Source organism: Clytia hemisphaerica, unplaced genomic scaffold, assembly GCF_902728285.1.
Source record: "Clytia hemisphaerica strain Z4C2 unplaced genomic scaffold, Clytia hemisphaerica genome assembly, whole genome shotgun sequence".
In the NCBI taxonomy this organism is placed as follows: domain Eukaryota; kingdom Metazoa; phylum Cnidaria; class Hydrozoa; order Leptothecata; family Clytiidae; genus Clytia; species Clytia hemisphaerica.
Genome location: NW_027104374.1, coordinates 1,031,554 through 1,055,111, shown reverse-complemented (window position 1 = coordinate 1,055,111; position 23,558 = coordinate 1,031,554). Strand labels below are relative to the sequence as shown.

At 33.2% G+C, this 23,558-nt stretch overlaps 1 protein-coding gene across 1 annotated transcript; it reads right to left on the bottom strand.

Annotated features, from left to right (window-relative positions):
- Positions 1-5,128: 5,128 nt before the first annotated feature.
- Positions 5,129-18,537, bottom strand: LOC136818814 (myotubularin-related protein 2-like). The gene is made up of 23 exons (XM_067075051.1): positions 18,459-18,537; positions 18,181-18,262; positions 17,859-17,950; positions 17,524-17,637; positions 15,548-15,613; positions 15,365-15,394; positions 14,924-15,007; positions 14,439-14,513; positions 13,009-13,083; positions 12,669-12,779; positions 12,057-12,229; positions 11,584-11,677; positions 10,839-10,937; positions 10,645-10,704; positions 10,336-10,383; positions 10,149-10,241; positions 9,622-9,683; positions 8,808-8,859; positions 8,186-8,233; positions 7,912-7,959; positions 7,627-7,710; positions 7,091-7,138; positions 5,129-5,936 (listed from the first exon to the last, which is right to left on the bottom strand). The coding sequence occupies exons 1-23, from the start codon at positions 18,516-18,518 to the stop codon at positions 5,805-5,807; spliced, it is 1,830 nt and encodes a 609-aa protein (XP_066931152.1). The 5' UTR covers positions 18,519-18,537; the 3' UTR covers positions 5,129-5,804.
- Between the last annotated feature and the right edge of the window lie 5,021 nt (positions 18,538-23,558).

Below are 23,558 nucleotides of genomic sequence, written 5' to 3'. Positions count from 1 at the left end.
ACACATCAGTTGGTAGAATCTTTCCACAAAAATTCTTATAAACTTAGTTAAAAAATTCATAGACCAACAGAATAAATTATTAATCAGATTAGGCATATACGTTTTTTTATAAGAACAAACTATACAAGAACATAAGGTTTCGATGGCCGAAAGAATAATTAAGAACAAGTTAAGAACATTTTAAGGCTTTGAAGACTCCAAAAGGCCCTATTCTTGAGGAAAATACACAAAAATACTCAAAGAATTGCGCAAATAAGAACATCTTAAGAACATTTTTAGGCTTAAAGCTCAAAAAAATTAAGAATACCCGAAGGCTTCAAAAATTTTGAATGTTCTAATAAAAAACAAACGTGTACCACAAAAACTCAGGATAGAAGATAAGATGAAATCATTTAGTCTACCTAGACTAGCTAATTTTAGAGATATGAAGGTTATGTATAGAGGGCAAACCATTGAGTTTAAAGCCCGAAGGGCTAGAGTAGAATCTCTAACCTTTCTCAGGCAAGAAAAAGTGAAGCCTTAAAAAAATGCGCCGTATTTTTGACGACAGTTTGAATCTAGCCATTCTTTTGTTTACAATTGATATTTTTTTCGAAATTTAGCGGTAAATTTTAGTTTCAATCTGTCATTTGTGTAAAAACCAGGCGAGCCGCTCAAGGCCGCGCAGCTTTGATAGGGTTTGTTGGCTTCAAATCCTACCAAAGAGATTGCCTTCGGCTTCCACTTAATTGGGGGAAACTCCCATACTGTAACTTAATACCTCATTCAAAAAATGATTTATATTTATAATCATTTATAAGTCACTTAGCCGGCACACAACGTTGTTTCAACGTTTATCTAACGTTCACAACGTCCATATAACATTAAATTAACGTTTAAACAACGTTGTGTGCCAGCTGGGCACCATAGAAAACTCTTCAAAGTTAGACTTCGAAGTTGAAATAAGCTGAATAAGCAGAATACAATAAAAAAATTAGAACTTGGAAGTTGGAGGCGAACGAATTTTCCCATGTTTGGAGAGTCATAAGTCATAACGAGACACGAGACTCAATTCTGGTCAAATCCTTATAAGAAAAATTAAGAATAATCTCAGACTCAGATTTTAGAAATGACTAAAAAAATAAATGTTTTGAGGCATTATTTAGGGGATTTAGTGAGCATTTCAAAACATTAAAACCTGATTAGAAATGCAGAGTCTAACCCCGAATTTCCTGCTTTCTATAAAAAAGAACCTGCAACCTTGCCTAAAACTCAAATTCAAACTACCCCGTATCACAAAGTATTAGAGCGTGTGCTTATATTGAAACACACAACACCCCAGCATCACCAATATTTCCAAATCTACAGTAATCAATTATTACAGTGAAGACGCTCTAAATAATTTTCCTTCAAGTTAGTCTTCAAGTACTCTGTACCAGAGTGTATCTCACGATTATCGTAGCGTAGTTCCTCTACGGCAATGAATTTTGAAATTGGCCGTAGATATTGGGTTTGTGTACAGACAAGTCTTCAAGCAGCATTATGGAGGTTTTAATTCGAAAAATCTCTCTCTCAAAAAAAAAATACCAACAAATTTTTAACCCTTAGAAGCCAGAATACGTATATATACGTTTTGAAAAGGTCATTTTACCGATACACAGTCTTTTGGTCATAACTCCTGACCACTTGAGATTCAGAGAAAAAAAATCTGCTATTTTTTGTAGCTGAGAGAAAGAGCTTACCAACGATACCAAAGTTGATACCTGAATCCTTTGTCCTGGTCGAGAAATTGCCTTTGAAAAAATAAATTTACAGAAAAAAATGATAAAATTTTTGGCCTTTTTCAAAAAAGACAGCGGCTTTGAAAGTTTTAAGTAGAAACACATAAAGAATTCAAATTTCAAGCTCTTGAGCCAATGTACTTCATACACTCACAAAGATTATAATACTGAAATAGACAAAATAAGTCATGAGTAAAGGCGAGAGAGAGAGATAGGCTAAGAATAACTAGACAAAACCATCTAAGGCAGACAAAAAACCATCATTTCAACAACAGATAAAGCCACTATGTTTCAATCAAAAAGAGAGTTATTATAATATCTAGTGAAAACCAACCAAAAAAATTGGTTTTCTCTTGATAGGAAAATTTATCAAGGAGAATATGAAAGAAACACATTCATCCTTTCTCGAGGAAAACTTAACCCTAATGACGTCACATGCATATGTTTTATTTGGAATAAACTAGCTTATATTCCTGGTTTCGTTTTTTAGCTAAAAAGTCATACTTCAGAATCATTTGGAAATATTCAAAACTAATTTTGGGAACGCTCTTAATTTATAAGAGCAGAGAAGGAAAATTTCTAAAAACTACAACAAGTTTAAGACTGTCATCCTCCTTGAATCAGAAAAGTTTTTTTAGTAAATAAAAAGGTAATCAAAGTATCATTATACCCAAATCGGATTAATTTTCCCGATATTTTTAATTACGCGTTTTCGTGAATCTTTTTTTTCGCCAAAATAAATCTCGCGAGTTTTCAATCCTGGCGAATGTTCATAATCAGATTTTAGGCATAAAATACAATGTGGATTTGCAATTTTTAACGAGGATGGCGTTTTCAAAGTCATTTTCAAATGATTTTTGAATGATTCGCGGAAGTGAATCCATCCAAATATTTTGAAAGTGAAAATAAATCTACTATTTACCTCGCGAAATTAAATCTTGCAAAAATAAACTAAAGTCTGTCCACATATAATTGGCAGTGGAAACAAAACAGGCTGCAACTTTTGATACCTTTCGAATCAGATAGCGTTTTTGTGCTCGTTGAAAAGATAATCACGAGTGGAATAATTTCAAATAAAAAAATCTGATTTTATTTTGAAAAACGAAGATGAAATATGAAGAAGAAAAAAATCAACTTCTTCCCTATTTGAGCTATAAATACTTATTTCACAATAATGGAAATTTAATCTTAGCTTATCTTCATTGTGAAAAAAATTTTCAAAAAAATTTATTCAGTCAAAAGTTATGGACAAAAGTCTTGGCCTACTCTGTACCAGAGTGTATCTCACGATTATCGTAGCGAAGTACGGCAATGAATTTTGAAATTAGCCGTAGATATTGGGTTTGTGTACAGACAAGTCTTGGCCTGATTGGGACCAAAAAACAGCAAAAAGCAGCAAAAAGTACCCTTTTTTGAGGTCAATGAGCTGTACAATTAAGTCAATATCTTTTGACTGAATAAATATTTTTGAAAATTTTTTTCACAATGAAGATATAAAAATAACCCAAATTCTATAAGAAAAATTTTACAATCTCGAAGTGTTGAAAAATAAAGAGCAGACAAGCCTCAAAAAAGAATCTTTGGCTCTTGTAACGAAAGACTTATACAAACACAGTCTTAGTTCTTGAATATTTACTTTATTAGGATGCAACCCACAAATTCCAACTTTAAAAAATTATACGCGATTTTGAGAAAAATAACAATAAAAAGAAGAAAATATTAAAGCAGGAAAAAATATTAGATTTTTAGCCAAAATTAGGGGGTGGAGAGATGTAAATAAAGCTGTACTTTCAAACAGAAATAACATAAAACCTTTGATAGTGCAAATCTGCCCCTTTCTAACAGAAATTTCAAACCTTCACACATACAACAATTTTCTTTATTGCTCGCGCTAAAAAGTCGCTGAAAATCAATAAAGTATACTTCAAAAGCTGAAATCGGATCCATGATTTTAAAGTATATCTTTTAGTACCTACTATAAGTTAAATTATCCTTTTTTCTTCCCCTGTAGATAATCAAAAAACAATAGTGGAATTCTTGACAATATTGCATCACAATATTAGCATGCTTTCCCCAAAACAACCCAAAATTATGAACAAAGAATCTGAAGAGAGTGAAAAAACTATTTCAAACACATATTATGAAAAATATACTAATTCTCAACAGAAAATATTATAGAAGAAAGCAAAGAAGTAATCTGCGTATATCCACTAACAAGTATAAAATAATTGGCAGAGGGAAGTCAAAGTATAAGGGGGTACAAGCGCATGAATTAATGATAAAGAAAATATTAGCAAAATAATTATAGTCAAAAATAAAGAATGAGAAAAGTTGAAGTAAAAAAAAAAAGAAGAAAATATTTTAGTACCAGCAAATGAGCTAAATTAGCAACACATGTTAAGTTTTCTTACTCAGGTGACGTAATTTATCATTTAATATTCAAAATTTGAAGAAAATCATAAGGGTTGAAATAATATTGAAAAAGGAAAAAAATAAGGGAAAAAGTAACAAGAAAGAAGAATATTTTTCCCCTTTAGTTCTTATATACAAAGTTTGAAAAACATAAACAGCAAAAACCAAGAACAAAATAGAGAGAAACTTGATCAGTTTTGATTGAAGGAGACTTATATAAAAAATCATTCCAGTTATTCCCTTTGTGGCCACAAAATTCACCTCCAAAAAAATTAAAATATTATAGACAGGATTGGTTCAGTCACAGTAATTCAATTTATCCAAATACATTTTTATCCACCACACTACACAGAGATAATCGGATTTCTTTTGTACATGAAAATAAAGATTCACAGCAAAACATACTATATGCACTGCTTGGTAAACTATAAGAAAAGGCTCACCCATGTCTTAGCTTTACCGCTAATGGGATATGCGAGCTTTATTTTTCTAGATTTTGCATATGTAAAAAAAAAGAAGTATATTTACTTCATAAGAACACTGAAGTAAATTTTGACATTTAAAGTCAATGCTAAATTTAAAGAAAATATCTAAAGACTAAATAACCAGATTTCCTTATGTTCAAAAAAGATTTTATTTTTGTTCTGAAAAAATCTATGAAATTTAGTGTTTGAAGCAAACTCTTCATTTTGGGTTGATTCCTAAAACATTGTTGATTTCTTATGATGAAAGAATGTTGGACATATCATGTCCTTCTCATATTTCCAAAATCTTAAAATATGGATAGATGAACAATAAAAAAGGGGCAATCGCTGTTCACATTGATATACATAAAAAGTTTTTATTTTTTTTGATAAAAGGAAATTAAATTTTCACACATCCATATCGATCGGATAAAAGCGATTAGATCTAATAAGCAAGTCAGACAATTTCCAACAAAAGAAAAAACTAAGATGTACCTGCTTTTATATGCATTTCGTTGATGTACAGAGGGACTTCTTCCCCCAAATTTATCATGTTATTACCAAAAATAAAGAAATGAAATCAAATAATTATATATAAAAAATACTATAAGGTCATAAGTGATATTATTCTAAGAAACTTGGAAATTCGTGAAATTTTATAAACAATACTAAAATAACTTAAAATGTTCTCATTGGTTACTTGATCCCTTTGAACAAAAGGAGACTGGGACTAAACGGTATCCAACCATGAATATTGGTCCATATTGGTATCCTATTGCTTATGAGAAGCAAAAATTGTTGACTAATTTACCTTAGAAATAAAATTTCTGCATTGGGAAAGAGGCAAAACTAATTTTGACTTCCCATTACCATTTATGTTATCTCAAATAAACATTTATGACTATCTTATGAATTTTCACTTTGTGCTCTTGAATCTCTCAATGTGACGGGGTATCTCCCAATCAACAGGAACGACTTCAACACTTTTAACGTTGTTACCCGAAGAGAATATTGCTCAGGGATGTCTGCTTTCAACGCCATAGATAGTTTTCGGCTTTCTGACTTACTCATCAGGATTATATACTCAAAATAGAATTGGACCAAATTCAATTTAACAATACACGGTTTTCATGTCTCAGCCGAGACATGAAAACGGTGTATTCATTAATCATACAGGACTAACATGACCGGATCCAGAGGGCCAGGTTTGTGAGTTCCTTGATTCACTAGCTCCTGGAGATACTTCAATCTTAGCACGAGCATCTAATTCACTTTGCAAGTTTTCGCACATTGACCGCAACTAAAGAAACAGAGAAAAGAAGAAAATGATATCAAACGTACGTAATCAATCAAGAAAAATGAAGGTCGCTTTGACCTATTTTTTTATCATTCGGTTCGGGAAAATTAGGAATGATTTTAAATGTACTATCAGTTAGTTTGAATTTCCACATCCTGAAGGAACTACCCAACACAAAACACGACAAATTGTCTACAATAATATTTTGTGAAAATTTCAGTTTTCATGATTTTCAAGATTCCGATGAAATATTTTAATCAGTTGTTGAACTTTTAGAAAAACGACTAGACTCAATCTTTGTTTTCAGGGTTGGTTTGGGTTGGTACATGATTTATACAGCTATTTCTAGGTTGACCCATTTTGACAAGTATGGCAAAAAATGGCAAAATGAAAAATGAGAAGTTCAATATTTAAGGACCGATATCCGTGCATAAATGTTTACTTAGAGAGAGTGAGTTTCTTGTCTATTCAGGTTAAGTTGATATATATTGTTACTATAAACAAAGGTTTTTTGTCATTAAGTCATCACAAACAACTTCGATCATTCAAGTCGAAACTGAATTTCAAAAACAGAAACTATCGATGACAAATTTCCCAACTATTCGCAAATTTTATGAAGTTTTGCAACCACACTATTTTGTTTACTTTTAATGGCGATCATAATTATTGACTCGGGTTACATTGCAGAATTAATTATCCTAAATTTGTAAAATTTCGCTATTATTAGAATTAGTTTGAATCTAACTCTCCATATATCTTAAAGAAAGTTTTCTGATTGGTTTAAGAAACTCTAGAGCCAAAAGCAATAATGCAAAGAACTGCACGTTTTTCATACAAGAACAAATTATATAACAACATTAAACGTCGATGGCCCAAATATTGAGAACAAGTTAAGAACATTCTAAGGCTTTATGGGCTCTAGAAATATCCATATTTTAGGAAATTGCACAAAAATACTCACAAAGTGGTGAAGTTTTAACATTTTTAGGCTTGAGACTCAAAAATTTTGTTGTCCTGTTAAAAAACGTGTATTTGTTTTACGATTTTACGTCATTTATGAGCTAGCCATCAATACCAGACCTAATATCAAATACCCTTCAAATACAGGACGGATCTCTGGTCTAGCGTTTGACATTTAGGAAACTTCAATGAATTACCTGCTGTACTCTTGCAAATAAAATCTTGTTAATATTTTCCATCGATTCCTAAAATTGAAGATTGATAAAGTATACTTCCGCGAATCTTTTCTTATTTGGGAGTCAATAGAATTCCAGTAAATCAGGATCTATAACTACTTAACTGGATCGGGCTTCTCGTATAAAAGGAAGTGTGATAAGTTATGACAAGTCCACCATCTTGTATTCTAATATGGTTGTCAACAGCAGTATTCGAATGTTTTGAAATTGAGTGTAAAACAGTCAACCATAAGACATTCTTTCCGGAGAAATATGTAAGCAGTTAGCCTATCTAGTGCGCAAAGGAATATAATATATGTGGCTCCGTCACTTTATCAGAAGAGCCCTAAAAAGTAGGCGTGGTAATTAATGACAGAGTCACTTTCAGATGAAAATGATTTTAGAGGGAAAATTAGAGGGAAATTACACAATAATTAAAAAGTAGGGGTGGTAATGACAGAGTCACTTTAATATGAAAAAGATTACAGAGAGAAGATTAGAGGGAAAATACACAATACCTGTGGCTGCATACGAGGGTTCCACCTCATGTAAAGTGATTTCCATAAACGTAGTTGACGGACACTTGCTACAGGAAGTAAGACCTGAATTATGTAAAACAGTAATATTTCATAACCAATACCGCTGGTTTCATGCATTGATGTAATCTTCAGATGAATTTTTAGAAAAATGATTATACGTATGGAAATTTGTACAATTTAAAACAGAAATACATATATCCAATGAGATGTTCGAACTCAGACTTTGATATAATGTGAAAGTTTTAAACGAAGTTTCCCACTTACATGTTGGTGAAGAAGTTTTGCGTACAAAGGGTTCAAATAATCTTCCATCTAAAAGTTAATAAACAGCCGAAAATCAAGAAATTACTTTGAGCATTAGGTGAAAATATCAGCAAGAAAAACCTATAGAAGCACGAGTTTAGTCTTTCGTTTCTATAATGTTTGGAAATATATAGCCACTAGCTGCCAATACAGGTACAAAGAATTTGCAAAATTGACTTTCAATTAAAAAAAGGTCAACATATGGATAGCCACAGTACAAAAAAAATTGTCTTACTTTACTGTTGACATGAGACCAGAGGGATTGCGTTTTGTCTTTTACATTCTGAATGTTGCAAAAAGAACATCAACAAATTACAAATCAAGATCATTTCAGGAAAAACACAATTATTCCAAACTTGTGTGAAGTGATATCACAACTTAAACTTATATTGTCGTTATATTACTGTCATCTTGAAACTCAATTAGTAATCTGCCGAAAATGCGAAACATCTACATTTGGTAGTGCGAAGGATTAAATCACAGACTTCCACCGCAACGGACTGTTTTCAAATCCCGTTTATTTTCAGACAGAGTGTTAAGGAAGCATGGTGATAGACTTTCTATCTTCCCTGATATATCACACACTTTCTCTCAAATCGGCTAATGATTAAAGTATCGATTGACGTCGAATGAGCTTAGACTAATAAAGCTCAAAGTGCAGATGTAGAACTATACATTCGGTATTTATAGATCTACGTTACATTTAGCCTGTACCAGACGACCACGGCTTTTTCCTTGACACCGAAGGTCATTTGTTGGGGTACGGATAGGCTACGTTATATTAAGTTAGAATCGAAAATTAAAACAATTTGCAAAAGCGCTGTAAATATCGATAGAAAACTGTAGCATCTACTTACTCCTTTCACACGATCTTGTTCAGAATTGAATAAAAAGGTTCCAAAGAGACAGCTAAAAGAGAAAATGTTATATGCTATAAAGGGCAGAGAGAATGGTCATTGAGCTGATTTCGCCAAATTATTTTTTTTGGATAATCGCTAAGGTTAATTCTCACCGAGTTTATTTCTCTTATTTGGTCCAGATTTTCAAAAGGGTCATTCTTGAAATTAATCCTCGCCAAATTGAATATCTTTTTTAATTTTGTCAAATAAATTCCACCAAATTGCACGAGAATCGGTGAAAGGGCAATTTTTTTTCTCTCTTAAGGTTGTACTCTACATAACATATATGGTGCTTTTAAAAGATGAAAGGCTATCTCTGACTACTGATATTGAAGGCAAGATGGTCAGATATGACAGCTGACTCTTTTCCATCATTAGAAAGAAAATGGTCAAATGTATTTTACAGGGTGTCCGGAAAAAAGTATCGAGTTCGAACATGATTTTTGAGTAGAAGGTTGTTGCGTGTGTTTAACAAAATGTAAGAAAATATATACCAACACAATAATTGTTTATACACAGTCATTATGATTAAAAAGAATTAACTTTCTTTACAATTTTCATGACGTTAAAGTTATTGAGAATTGTTTTTGTAAAAGTTATTCATAAAAGATGTCTCATGACAATTAATATGGCACAGAGAAACTTTGATAAACATTACAAATTTAGTGAAACACACACAAGAACTTTCATTCTATAGAAGTGGTACGACTCGATACTTTTTTTCCGGACACCCTGTATTGTTTTAATTTACAAAGTGGCATAAAAGTGTTACCTGTTGACATGGTCAAGGATTGTCATCAAGAAATGCTCATTGAATTCAAAAGCACATGGAAACTGCAAAAAAAAAAGCTAAAGAATTAACGCATTCTTCTTTAAAAAGAAGAAATGGATAGACGTGAAAAGCCTAGTAAACTTGGAGTTTTAGACAGTTTTTCCAATGTTTTCATGGGGTCAACGGCCAGCCGGATCGGCTATCAATGAACTGATCAGAATATTGGAAGGAGCCGAGATTCAAACCGGGAATCCCTGGTTTGTAGGGTTAACACCTTAGACTACTCAGCCATCACTTAAAGGTTCGAGGTCTGAAAGTTTTATTCCAAGAGTTACAACTCCCTTCTAAAGAATAATGAATTGAGCGGTAGATGATTTCTCTAGCAAAAACTTAACTCCCTCAATGATGGATAACAGAAGATAATAAAATTTTCTTTGTTCGATAGTGGATGTTAAACACTTACAAAATGTTTGTACAATTTAAACAACTCTGAAGCACCTTTCATTGAAAAAAGAGAATATTATTACCTGTCTTGTAACTTGCCAGACAGCATCAATAAACTGTAGGAAAATTGGACTCCTTTGATCATCGGAATGATTTTTGTCACCTAAGCCATTCCTCTACAAAATCAAAAAATAATGATAATATGAAAATTGAATGCAAATCAAAATAAAAATACAACTTTTTTTCTTGGAAAATAGAAAATGGTAATACCTGTCCGAATTTGTGTCCGAAACTACACCATTCCTTTTCAATCAGAACCTGGAAATAAAAATTGTCACAAAAATCTTGATGATTTGACTAAATAAAAGCAATTCAAAACTCATGTCAAAAAATTCATTGTTAAAGAAGTCTTTTCACCTGACAAATACCTGAGAATATGCTATTTGACCCCCACCGGTTTTTAAAAACAAAATTAACTGCTTAATTTTGGACAAATGTTAAAAAATTGAAAAAAATTCAGTGCGTTGGGAAGAAGCCACCAGTCGAGGCAAAAATGGCAAAAACATTTCATTTATTTACCTCAAATCCAACGAGTGTCCGATAGTACGGGTCTAACAAAATCATAGCCAAAGCTGTAAGCTAAAAAAGAAAACAAAAAATTATATTTTATTTTATTTTACCCCCTGGAAAATATTTTATCAATAATTCTGTAACAATATCTTTTTCTTTTATTCTTTAAAAAAATTAACTAAATCAGCAAAAATGTTCCATACCTGCGGGGTCCTGTCCCATCCATCACTACAATGTACAATGCAAGAGGTCCGACAACGATCAACGGTATCAGCTATCCGCACAGCTCCTGCTATGATTGCCTGAAAATAAGTTGGTTTCAAAAGTGATCTTTTTCTTTCGTTTAATATTTTATTAATAGGCCAAGTATCGGGCCTTGCATTCGCTGTCCGTGCTGTCTGTCCGTTTTTGAAGAAGCAGCGCTTCGTCAATCTAAGTTAATTTTGGAAGAAACAGCGCCTTGTAACAAGAATATGACTATTGCTGTGTCGCTGGACCTTCATGCCATGTTTAGCGTTAAATTCGACATTAATCTTGCTTATCTTGTGGTACCTTCACTTGCGACGTTAAAAATACTTGTACCGGGTGTCCCAAAAATAGTCCCCCTCTTTAAAGTGAATTTTCTCGAGTTATTTGAGCTGTTAAAGAATCAATTCTTTTGCATTGGAGAGAGAATGGATAAACTTAAATTATGAGGGGTCATTTGTCAAATTTGGTCAACTAGATCAAAATAGGTCTAAATGCTAAAACATTTATTTTCAAAAAAGTTAAAAAAGGCGAAAAATGAGGGTATTAAATAAGTCAGACAAAGACACAAAATGGGACACCCGGTAGTTATAAAAAGTTGTTTCCACCAATCACCCTTTGTAAGGTTAATTCATTTTAAACCTCATTTTGTTACCCCCATTTAGACATTATATCTGACAACAATTGTTTTTTATAGTTAACCTTGATGTATTCTAGCCATTTTGTGGATTCCAGGTTGGACAAGAAATGAGCGTCGTCAACAGACGGGTAGACCATGTCTTTCAATTTTCTCAAACTGAAAAGGAGAAAAGACAAAACATCTCAATGATGACGATTCAAATTTGAGTAAGCAGAAAGCAGCCAAAAGAACAATTGACAATCTACTCGGGCACAATTGAAATTTAGAAAAACTTACCTTTTAAGTGCTAGTCGAATTCCTAAATCGGAACTTTTCATCTTTTTTCGATCTATAGATTAATAAGTTTCGTTTTCGGAACTACTTTTCTCTAACAAGGAAGACTCAGAGGAGGAGGAGGAGGAGGAGGAGGAGGAGGTGAACCTTCCCTTAGCACAGGGAATAGGCCCTAAGACCGGAAGCCCGGAAGACTCAGAGCTGGATTCTAAAGCTACCAACTCCCTTGTGGTGTTTAGAGTTGATATTCAACTTCCATTACCTGTCTCTCATGACATGAATGTTTGCGATATCCAAGAAGACCAGTTCTGTGTTCTGGTATTTTTCAATATCTTCATATCCCCCACCTTTAGCTTGGTTGGCTACTGCATTGATCTTTGGACGAGCATCCATGATAAATAACTTGTGACATTGTAAGTTAGCTTCTAATATTGCCTACAAGGGGAAATAGAGTATGAACACAAAAAAATGTGTAGAGGAATGCAGATATGTAGATGCATAGTCTGCTAAATTGCGTGGGTTGCGTGAGTGCGTGGGTCAATATTTTTGGGTGGGTGCGTGGGTCAATATTTTTGCGTGGGTCATTTTTTTGCGTGGGTGCGTGGGTCAAAATTTTTGCATGGGTCATTATTTTTTGCGTTGGTCAAAATTTTTGCACGCACACACGCACGCAAACAACCCACGCAATTTAGCAGACTTGTAGATGCATATCAAAAAATCTTGAAACAGAAAAAACATTAAAATCGAGGGCGATTTTTTCATTCTTTTTAACAGTAAAGTAACCCTAACAACCAATCAGGTGGAATGACTGAGGGAGACTTTCCGATTGGTTTTGTAAAATGACAATCTCATAGTTTATTACTTTTATACTTACAGATATATACTTTTCGTCATCTTTATTTCTTCTCACACCACCGACACCAACGTTTGGTTGACTACACCTTGTAATGGAAGCATTGTTGGAAGGATGAAGCCAAGAAAGTACCTGAGTAGGAAGAAAAGCCCCTTTAAAATTAATTATAATAAGGTCAATGTTAAAAAAGTAGTTTGTGCTGGTCTATCAGTAAGAAAATTACTGGCAGAGGAGTGAGGACAATGTCCTTAGACCTGAATTTCTATCACAACTTGAACTTTATGAACATTTTCTGGAAAGGGTTAGAAGGCCTTACAGTTCGAAACGATAAAAAAATAAACTAGGGTATGTATGATCATACAGGAAAACGTGATTTGCTTCTACAAGTGGCACACTTTTGCACTTCTTCGTCACTGATTTGATGAGGTACTGCAAGCTGAATGAAAAGAAAAAGAATAAAAAATAAATAAACACACAGTACAACAAGCAACTTGCTGAATGGACCTACCTGATGATGAAAGTTAGATAGCAATGCAAAAAGAAAAATGAAAAAAATCAGTCAGAAAATATAGCGTTTATCGAAAATACACAACGCAATAAATTCATCATTGATTGTTGATGGGGGGAGGGGGAAGGGTTGTAGGGAAAAAATAAATAGGAAGTTCTGGCTTCAAAAATCAATTTTATTGAAAATTGAAACATGCTTGATGGTGGGCATTGCTATTAATAATGAAAAAATTGAATGAAAAAACAACCAACTATAAGGAAAAAGTCCAATGAAAATCTAGAAAAACGACGATTTCCGGCATTTTCCGCGGGAAAATTTTTTTTCTCAAAAATCGGACTCGGCCATGTTTAGGGCATTGTTAATACACATCTTTGAGCAAAAAATCAGAAAAAACTAATGATAAAATGCCAAAAAAACAGTTTTTCCTTCATATTTCCGGTATTTTTGGCCGGAATTGAATTTTTTTCGAAAATCGGGCTCCGTCACAATTTAGGTATTGACATTTTGCATCAGTGTGCAAAAAATTAGAAAAAACTAATGAGCCAATCTCGAGAAAAGCTGGTAACTAACGAACGGACGGACAAAGGTTAATTTATAGGACCTCCAGGTAGGTCCAAAAAAATAACAATAATAATCTGAAAATCACTTTGCCCGTAAGTAAGCATGCATTTAAAGGTTTTTCATATTTTTAAGTTACATAGATTCCGCCATTATGGAAAAACGTTGGATTTGCGTATGAGATCACCTCTACAGATTCGAACGTTTGTTGATTAGCAAAACATGAAAAACCTCTAAACAATAAACATGATAGTGAACTAGCTGATTTCACTTGCAATTTCATTACATAGTGTGCAGAGGGGTCTGAACCCCCCCATTAATATTTCATCCCCCCCTATAAAGGTATCCCCCCTATTTTTAAAATTTTTTGATCCCGCACTATTTACAGGGGTCCGAGAAATTATGTGATATTAAATTTTATTGACTCAAATCAACATATAACATAAAAAAAAAATCTTTTTAACCAAAAAGTTACTATCCCCCCATTTTTATTTGACCCCCCCCCTATAAGCTCAAACCCCCCATTTTAACTGGAAAATTGCCCATCCCCCCTATAAAGCCTTCCTTGAAAACTCGGATCCCCCCCCTTAAAAAAGGGGGGGTTCATACTATGTCATTTCTAATGTAGGTTGATGGAATATAATTTTTTATGTACCCTATTTTTGGAAATAAAACACTGCATTGTTTTGACACAAAAATACTTTTGAAGAATTAAGTATACTTACAACAGCAGGGTATGTATCACAGAGTCTATAATCTTTATTCAATTCTGTTAATCTCCAGCAATCAGTTGGTAATCCCTGAAAATGTTTTTTTTCATTATTATTTTTCATAGGTTATATGTCATCTAGTCTTCTATGGTGACTATAGACTCTATAGTGAAGTTCTACATAGACATTATAGCACCACTATATTTTCTAAGCATTTCTTATCGGAAAACCCTGCAAATTCTTAAGCACAGAATGAATCTTACATAGGCATAAAAAAGCATATATTTCATTAGTACCTTATCATAAGATAAATTGGCAAAAGAATCTTACACCACCACCAAAATTCAAAATCAAATAAAAGAATGCAAGCCATTAGGACATGAGACATCTTTTATGTGACTCAACCAAACCTAGTCCATAAGCTACGGGTCCTAAAGGGTTTACCCCCTACTATGCATCATAATAAATACAAAGTTAGGAGCTTCCTCTACAAAACTCACCAATCTTTGCATTTCTTTAGCCGCATCATAAACATCCCAACCATTTAATCTGTACTCTGTACCATTATCAAATGCAAAGAAACTCTGTGAAAAAAAAATAAGAATGTAAGAAGATGAGGAATTTCGATGTCAAATTGAACGAGCGGTTAAAATTTTATCACATTCAGAAGGACTAAAAAAACTTTTCAACAATTGTTTTCAATTTTCCAAATCAAGACTTCATTATAAATTGAATACCTTATTACAGGAATATAAGGTGATATAAGTAACCATTTAGTAACATGAATTGAAACATTGTATCTTTACTAAAACCAGGTAATCCCTTTAATCAAGACCACCTGTTGTGTCCTGTTATGTTAATTTCATGTTACTTTACTTTACATTCGCGTTACAAAGTATTTTGACAACAAAGGAATAAGAAGCTCGTTTGAATAAACTTACCTTACCATTGGATATTGGAAAAGCGTACGTCTAAGGATGAAAAAAGTCAACAATAAACAGGAAAATTTTCTATTTACTAGCACTCGTTATACTGAAATATGTAGCTGATTTTCTATTTCAAAAGAACGAGATCATCAGTTCCTGACATCTTGGAAAAATATTGAAAAAGTGTTTTCTATTTACCTGAATTGCATCAAAAACCTTTTTCTTGCTCTCATGCTTTAAAGCAAATTTGAAATTTCTCATATCCTAAAAGTAAAAATTAGAAAAGTTTATAAACTAAAGCAAAAGATTTCTTAACCATTATATGTATTAAATAAAAAATATCCAAACAGTATTTGAAGGGCTGTTCATACGGGGTAATGACTTTATGGGAAAAATGTACTAAACATGTTACATCTAAACTGTTTTTGATGAATCAAATTGTTCTCAAGACCATCCAAACTAGCCAGCCAGACTAAACCATCCTAATATAAACAGGATATTACATAGAATTAGGCTGAAGTGAAATTATAAAATTATTGTCAGTAGATTTTCAATTGACTGTCAATGCATTCCGAATATATTGCAACTTTTGGCCAATATAGTGAATGAATGTTGCATCGTTTGGAACATTATGTTGACAATTAGGCTGCACACATCCCATCTGATAAGTTATGATATATATCAAAACTAATTTGGGGATGCATGCAGCCTAGTTGACAATCAATGAAATGTCTTGTCTGTAAATGAATTTTCACAATTTATTCTAGAAGTAGCAGGAAGTAGATAAATTAATATTATAATTTCTGGTTAAATATACTGGAAAGTGTCAATTATAGTATGAGCAAGTCAAAACAGTTGATAAAGCCCAACTACTCTATTATATCGACCTTTGCTGCGAATCAATGTCAGAAGGAAAAGTAGTTGACTGTGTCTACTGTGATTTTGCAAAAGCGTTTGGTACAGTTCCTCACAGGAGGTTGATAAAGAAACTAGAATGTTACGGGATCAGCGGAAACCTGTTAAAATGGATTACAGCGTTTTTATCAGACCGCAAGCAACTAGTCAAGGTTAACTCAGCTAAATCAACTACTGACCATGTCATAAGTGGAATTCCTCAAGGAAGCGTACTTGAGCCTCTGCTCTTTGTTATCTACATAAACGATTTGCCAGAAAAGGTAGTCTCCGATGCATTTCTCTTTGCCGACGATACGAAGATAGTGAAAATAATCAATTCTATTAGAGACTCTCTAGTTGTTCAAAAAGATATCTATGAATTGGAAAAGTGGTCCCGAGATTGGTTACTAAAGTTTCATCCTGACAAATGCCATGTCTTGACTATAGGTAAATTTTCTAATATTAAGCATGCACACAGATACCAACTTGGAGGTAACAAACTTGAACATGTTTTTGAAGAAAAAGACCTAGGCATCTTGATTGACTCTGAATTATCTTTTAAGGAACATATCTCTAGACAAGTCAATAAAGCGAATTTTATCTTAGGAGTCATCCAAAGAAGCTTTAGTGACCTGAGCCCTTCGGCATTTTGCACATTGTATACGACCTTTTTCAGAACGCATCTAGAATATGCACAATCAGTATGGCAGACGAAATTACGACGCAGCGTTAATCTGATTGAAGGGGTCCAAAGACGGGCAACAAGACTGATTCCGCAGTATGGTAATCTCCACTATGAGGAGCGTTTACAAAGACTCAAGCTTCCATCTCTTGAGTTTAGAAGACTTTTCTGCGATATGGTCCAAATGTATAAGCATATCCATTTTTATGATCCAAAAACAACTCGGGACAAGCTAGTTAAAAGAACTCGTCCAGCCAGATTTCACGATCACGAATTCGTTCCAAACTTTGCTGCTGATGCTCTTCGAGGAGCGCAAACAAAGTCATTCTACTATAGAACAATTCCTACATGAAATGCATTGCCACGATTTGTCGTCGAGTCGACCTCCATTCACTTGTTTAAAGAAAACCTTAATGAAGCGTGGAAAAGACACAAACTTAGATATTTAACAAATTAGAATTGTAATCAAACCGGTTCGAAGAGGCCCACCTCGGGCCTGTGAACTTGTATACTGTATAATAATAATAATAATAATAATAATAATAAAAAAACCACTTGAATTAAGATCTATATTAGTTTGGTTGGCTAGGTTTTTTACCTTGCAAATGATTTCAAGGCCAGAAACATCCTGCTTTTGTTTGTTGGAGCTTCCGATCTTATCAACTTTGGTAATATTCCCAAGAGGTATATCAACTGTTTTCATATCATAATCCTAAAGGTAAAAAATATTAAAATTACAAAATATGTAATCAAATTGTTCACATTTGATTAGTTTGAAGAATAAAATTTGTAGAATAACTTAAAAACATAAAAGATTTTGATACAAAATAATGCCTTTAGGTAATCACTAATAAATAAATGAATAATCCATTTGAAAGATATGAAATTTTAAGAATAACATTCAATATTTATTAAAAAGTAAGGGATAAGTACCTTTGTAACTTCAAAGTACAACCTGTATTTTGTAACATGCAAAACGCCATTCACTCTTCCAGAATACAAACAATGAAGATTCACATCAGATGCTAAAAGATGTAGATTGCAATTTAGAGTTTTACATAATAATTAATGATATAGCTGTATATTTTCGTTCTAGTCATATTCTTTAATAAGCTGATTTGCAGGTTGTGTATAATAAAATCATATTGAATATTCAAAATGGGAAATTCAAGGATGGGTTGTCAGGCAACCCTCTATAAATTGTTGCAACAAACTTTAAAAGTGAAAGATCCCATTTCGGATTAAAGCTATATACCTGAGCATACAATGGATTCATTTTCATACAGAGCAGGAATCTCACTTGTTCCAAAAGGTGAATTATTATCTTCTCCAAAGCTCTACAGAGTAAAATAATAGAGATATAATACAACACATTTTGATGCAAATTTTAAAATGCTCAGTAGAATAATTAATAAAAGCGTTCAAATAATACTTGATTCTCTTCAATCTAAGGTGACGGCTTCATTCCAGCATCCCAAGAGTTGAAGTGAAACAGTAATTAAGCAGACTTTTGGAAAGATATAAACTACTCACATCATGTTCATCTCCTGATTCATCATTTGTTATTGTTATATCAGACTCTCGATTTGCCATGTCTGAAACTTTTATTTTTTCTGAATGAAATCAAGATAAAATTTTATAAATTTGAAAAAACAATGAAATTATCAAACACTTATATTTTCCAAATTTTCAAATGCCAACCTTGAAAGCTTATTAGTATTACTAACTTGTGTCTGTGAAAACTAATTCTTTTTAACTTTACTGAATTAAAATTTAGAGATTGGCCATTTTATCTTGAAGATAGGATCCTTCTCTACTACAAGAAAATGGCCAATCTTACAATTTAAGTCAGAAAAGTTTTCTCAGGCACTAATTTTGAGACTGAACATTTGCCTTGACGGCAACACTATGTCTTTAAGAACAAAATTTCCAAATGAGGCCCAACCCAGTAGACCCTCAACTCAGGCAATCACGCAACTTTTTTTCAAAATTCAAGTATTCACGCAAATTTTTCTCAAGTTTCACACAAACACAATTTTATAGAAAATCAGAAAACTTTTTGGGAAAATTCGGGGAAACATATTGAAAATCAGGAAATTTGAACATAATCAGCGGAAAAAAAGAAAATTCACATATTCATGCAAAAAATAGCGCATATTCACACAACCCAAAAAGCCCATTCACGCATTCATTAATGCAAACTGTTAGGAGACCTGAAAGGCTTTTATTGTTTTGTAAATGTATTACTTTTAGGATTACAAAATTTAATATTTCATTGTTCTAATGGGTATAACATTTCTTTATATGCATAACATATACATACAAGTTTACACAAAGATTATGAAGCCAACAAAATATCTTAAGAAAAAACATTATAACAATAAAAGGGGTTGGTGTAATTTAAGATGCACGATCTAACGATTTATGATTCGCGATCCGCGATCCATGCATAAAATATGCTGATTATTCCTAATAATTATCATAAAACTTGAATTATATAACATAATTCTAAAACAATGGCATAATCTTTTCTCACTTTTGTTTACCACAGTAAATTTATCCAAAAAGAAATAAGTAAGAGCAATGGAACTACGAATAATTACGACCGTAAAATTATGAAAAGAAATTACATAATCTTACAATAGAAAGAAAGTGAAAGTAATAAACAATGCACAAGAAATATTTTTGCTCTCAGTTTTAACAATCATTAATCGAATATATAGGAATTTTTATCTTAAAGCAAATAGAAGAATATATTGTAGAACAATATGTTTTGCGGACCGTAATGTACGAAGCAAAAAACGGGTGCTCTATTATGAAAAAGAATTTTCTTCCGGTAAACAATTCCCCTAGATTGATTCAAATTATGAAAAAGAGAGAGAGTACAGAAGGTGAATGCACGTGGCTTTCACTTTCTTTTAATCTATGAAAACGCACTAAAAGCTTTTTTAAATATAATTTGTATAATCTTACATAAATAATGTTTTTAAAAATAATTGAGCTTCAGCGAATGAAAGTTTGTAAATGGCCTAAATTTTTTAACATGATTAGCATAATTATGCATGAATTAACATATTTTATGCACGGAGCGCGAATCGTGCATCGTAAATCGTTAGATCGTGCATCTTAAATTACACCAACCCAAATAAAAGACCAAACTTAATAATTCAGAAAAAAACTTACAAAACATTAAAAACCTTTTAGAAGTCTAATTCTTAAAGATACAGATAGTATTTTCTGTTTTGATGTCATTAAGAATCCCATGAAGCAGAGTACACACACTATACGAAAATTGAAAGCAGTAATTATGACGTCGTAGTTTCTTTCCCATACAAAAAAATATAAAAATCCCCTTTTGATCTATGAGTTCCAGCACAACACAATAGTAAAAGCAAGTATTTTGGCACTATAAATCAGGGGGTTCCGACCAATGTCTTGGAAATATGAAAATATGACATCATTTTGCTGTGCTATTCCCAGGAAAATAATTTACCGTCAGCTGAATAAGGAATATTCTTACTCCTTCGTTGTTGATTTTTCAGCTTGAGTTATGGTTTTTTAAATGGCTGGTTCTCACAGAAACGAGAGAATATAATTATTTCTAGTTTTCAATAGAAGCAAAGTTAATCTTTCTTCTACAAGATTACACTTTAATATAATGCCAATTATGCATGTAAAGTTTGTATTACTAACTATCTTTTTGCATAGGTTTTGCATACTTTCCTATGAAATCTTGGTACAACAATTCAGCCACCATAAACTTTGCATGTAATTCAATATGGCTGACAAAAAGTGAAAAGTTCTATTTGTTTAAAAAAATTTATCATAAACCTAATCGAATACTCACAATTTTTCAAGCAATGAAGAGTTCAATTATTTTGGTCAGTAAAAGGTTTGATTAGTTCAATGATTTCAAATGTTCACCTCTTCCTTCACTTGCAAAAATTTTATTGTGACAGTCCTCCTCCTTGAAGTTATACCATTTTGATAGTCCAAAGACTTGTTTATCCAGATAAAAGTCTGTAGCCAATCTGTTGCGATTTTTCCTTTGATTGCATGGAATACTACACCCCAGCGTACTCTCAGGTGCATACTCTCAAACATAATCGAATAGGATCAATCAAATGATTGTGCAGTCATATTTAACTGTAGCATACTAAGACCTTGCTTGAACTTTTCAAAAGTCCCTAAAATTGTGAGTATTTAATTAAGTTTGACAAAACATATTAAGTTCGACAAAGTTCAACAACAAGAACATGTTCTACAATAAAAAAAGTTTGACAAATTAGGCAAATAGACGGCTTTCGTGATACGTCATTTGTTTACTCACGTGACTTATTGCCCGATTTTTTGGAGGCAAAAAGACCATAACCTTTGCTGGAGGCAAGCAGATTTTTTGTCTCTGGTAGGACTTTTGAAAAGAAATTTTAGTATGTTTTGCCAGTGGTATTTAGGCTCACAATTCATAAATTTCGAAGAGATATGACTGGTAGTTATCAAAAATTTGATTGATATTCACTCGCCTCCATATAAATCATAAGTCTTTTTGCCTCCAATAATCAAGCGCAATCGCCCACCCACATCAGTTTGCCCATACAAAATGAAAACATTGAAACCCGTCTATAGTCCTTTCGATTACATAATCTTATTTCATCGATCAATCAAAACTCATATCACCGATCTTTTTTTGCGCCCGATCGCAGAGGCTAGGAAGGGTTTTCTCAAATTATTGTTCGCTTTAAACTTGTTAAAGCTTGATTAAGTTAGATTAAGTTTGATTGATGTAATCAAACTAATTACCGTCAACTGCTCTAACTTGGGACTATCTGACAAAACATGGGATGGCAAATTGGCCACCATTTCACCGAACCTCCAAAGTCATTTGATTTGTGTATGAATGAACGGGGTATTAAAAAATACACGATTTCTCTTTCGCACCAAGGCTTTTAAATCAAAATATGAGAAAATCTGTAGTGGAACACAAGGGAGTCTCTGTGCACTCTAAGAGGAATGAAGAAGTATGATTGATAAACTTGGTGGAGTTACCAAAACAAATTTGTTGTCAAAGAGATTTAATAGTAAGTGAAAATACAGACCAGATATCACCAGTCCCATGATTCGACCAATCGTCCCAAGTTAGAACAGTTGACGGTAACCTATTTAACCTTTTTATTCGCTCTTTTCATTCGCTCTTTTTATTCCCTCTTTTGTTGCGCTCTTTTCATTCGCTCTTTTTATGCGCTCCTTTCATTCGCACTTTTTATGTGCTCTTTTTATGCGCTCTTTGCATGCGCTCTCTGTTCTGCTAATTATCAGTTCAGGACTTTATCAATCCTGCAAAATATCACTTCTGCAAAGACAAGTTCTGCAAAGTAACCTTTTAGTTTTTGGTGCGAAAACTGATTGTGCTTATTTTGCGCAACTTCGTTCCCAGGGTATCTTATTATCATTATCCTAAAGAAAATCCTAAAAAAATATCCTGTAAATAGCTATTATGTTTTTGTTTTGCTCACGTGCTTTTTTAATGTTTAGACAAAGCTCGAGAAATATTAGTATATAATATTAATAGTTTCATCCCCTCGCCCCAAGGCAAGAAGAATTTTTGGGCAACAATTTTTCGAACATGTAAGATTATGTAATTCAAAAACAAAACGTCAGATTTCATTTGTTCTTGGATTTCAAAGCATTGCATTGCAGTGTAACTTAACGTCAGATTTTTTATGACGTACATATAGTTTTGACAAGTTTCCCCTCTCGCATCAGCTAACACCAGGGTATTCTCTGGTGTCAATCAGTAACGTAAATAAAGCCTGGAATACACGGGGATGAGGTTGAAGATCTCCTCTTGGTAGGATTTGAATCAAACAACTCACACCAAAGCTGTGCGGCCTCTAGCGCAATGCGTTCGATTGCGTTCAAGTAAGGTTAGGTTGGTTTGATTAATAGTTGACTGTTCCATTGATTTTGATTGTCAATTACATTCGATTAATCTTCGATTTCGTTCGATTACGATTGTGTTCGATGAGTTTGATTGTGATTGAATTAAATTGGATCACTCCGTTAGAGCTTTTTAGTGTGGGCGGTTGAGCGCTTAAGTATCGTACGAAATCGAATAAAATCTAAATCAATCGAACGTAATCAAACATAATCGAATACAATCGAACGTAATCGAAGCAATCGAACGGCAAATCCTGGGTAATATTCGATTGCAATTTGATTGCGGTCGACAATCGAATTGCAATTATTCGATTGTGTTCAATTGCTTTCAATTGATTCGGCGTTCGATTCGTTCGATTGACACCGTCTGGAAACCCAGGGTGATAGGAGCTGGATGAAGGAAGACCAAATTGTAAACCCAGAGTGATAGGTGTTCGGGATAAGAGAATGCTTGATTGTAAACCCAGAGTGATGGGTACTGGCAATTAGGGAAGGCTTGATCGTAAACCCAGTTGGATACTTGAGATAAGGTAAGACTAAATTGCAAACACGGGACGACTAAAGTCTACTTTGACGAACACCCAGGAAAGGTAAGGCTCAATTGTTAAACCCAGAGCGATGAGTACTCAGAAGGATTAGAGAAGGAGCAGTCTAGGTACATTAGGAGCATTGAGTCCATACAAACGCCGGATTGAA

Excerpts from the sequence above, each read along its gene's own strand:
- LOC136818814 (XM_067075051.1), bottom strand. The coding sequence starts at position 18,518 with ATGGCAAATCGAGAGTCTGATATAACAATAACAAATGATGAATCAGGA. Across the intron at positions 17,951-18,180 it reads TGAATCCATTGTATGCTCAG|CATCTGATGTGAATCTTCAT; the intron begins GTATATAGCTTT and ends TACATCTTTTAG. Across the intron at positions 14,514-14,923 it reads CTAAAGAAATGCAAAGATTG|GGATTACCAACTGATTGCTG; the intron begins GTGAGTTTTGTA and ends AAACATTTTCAG.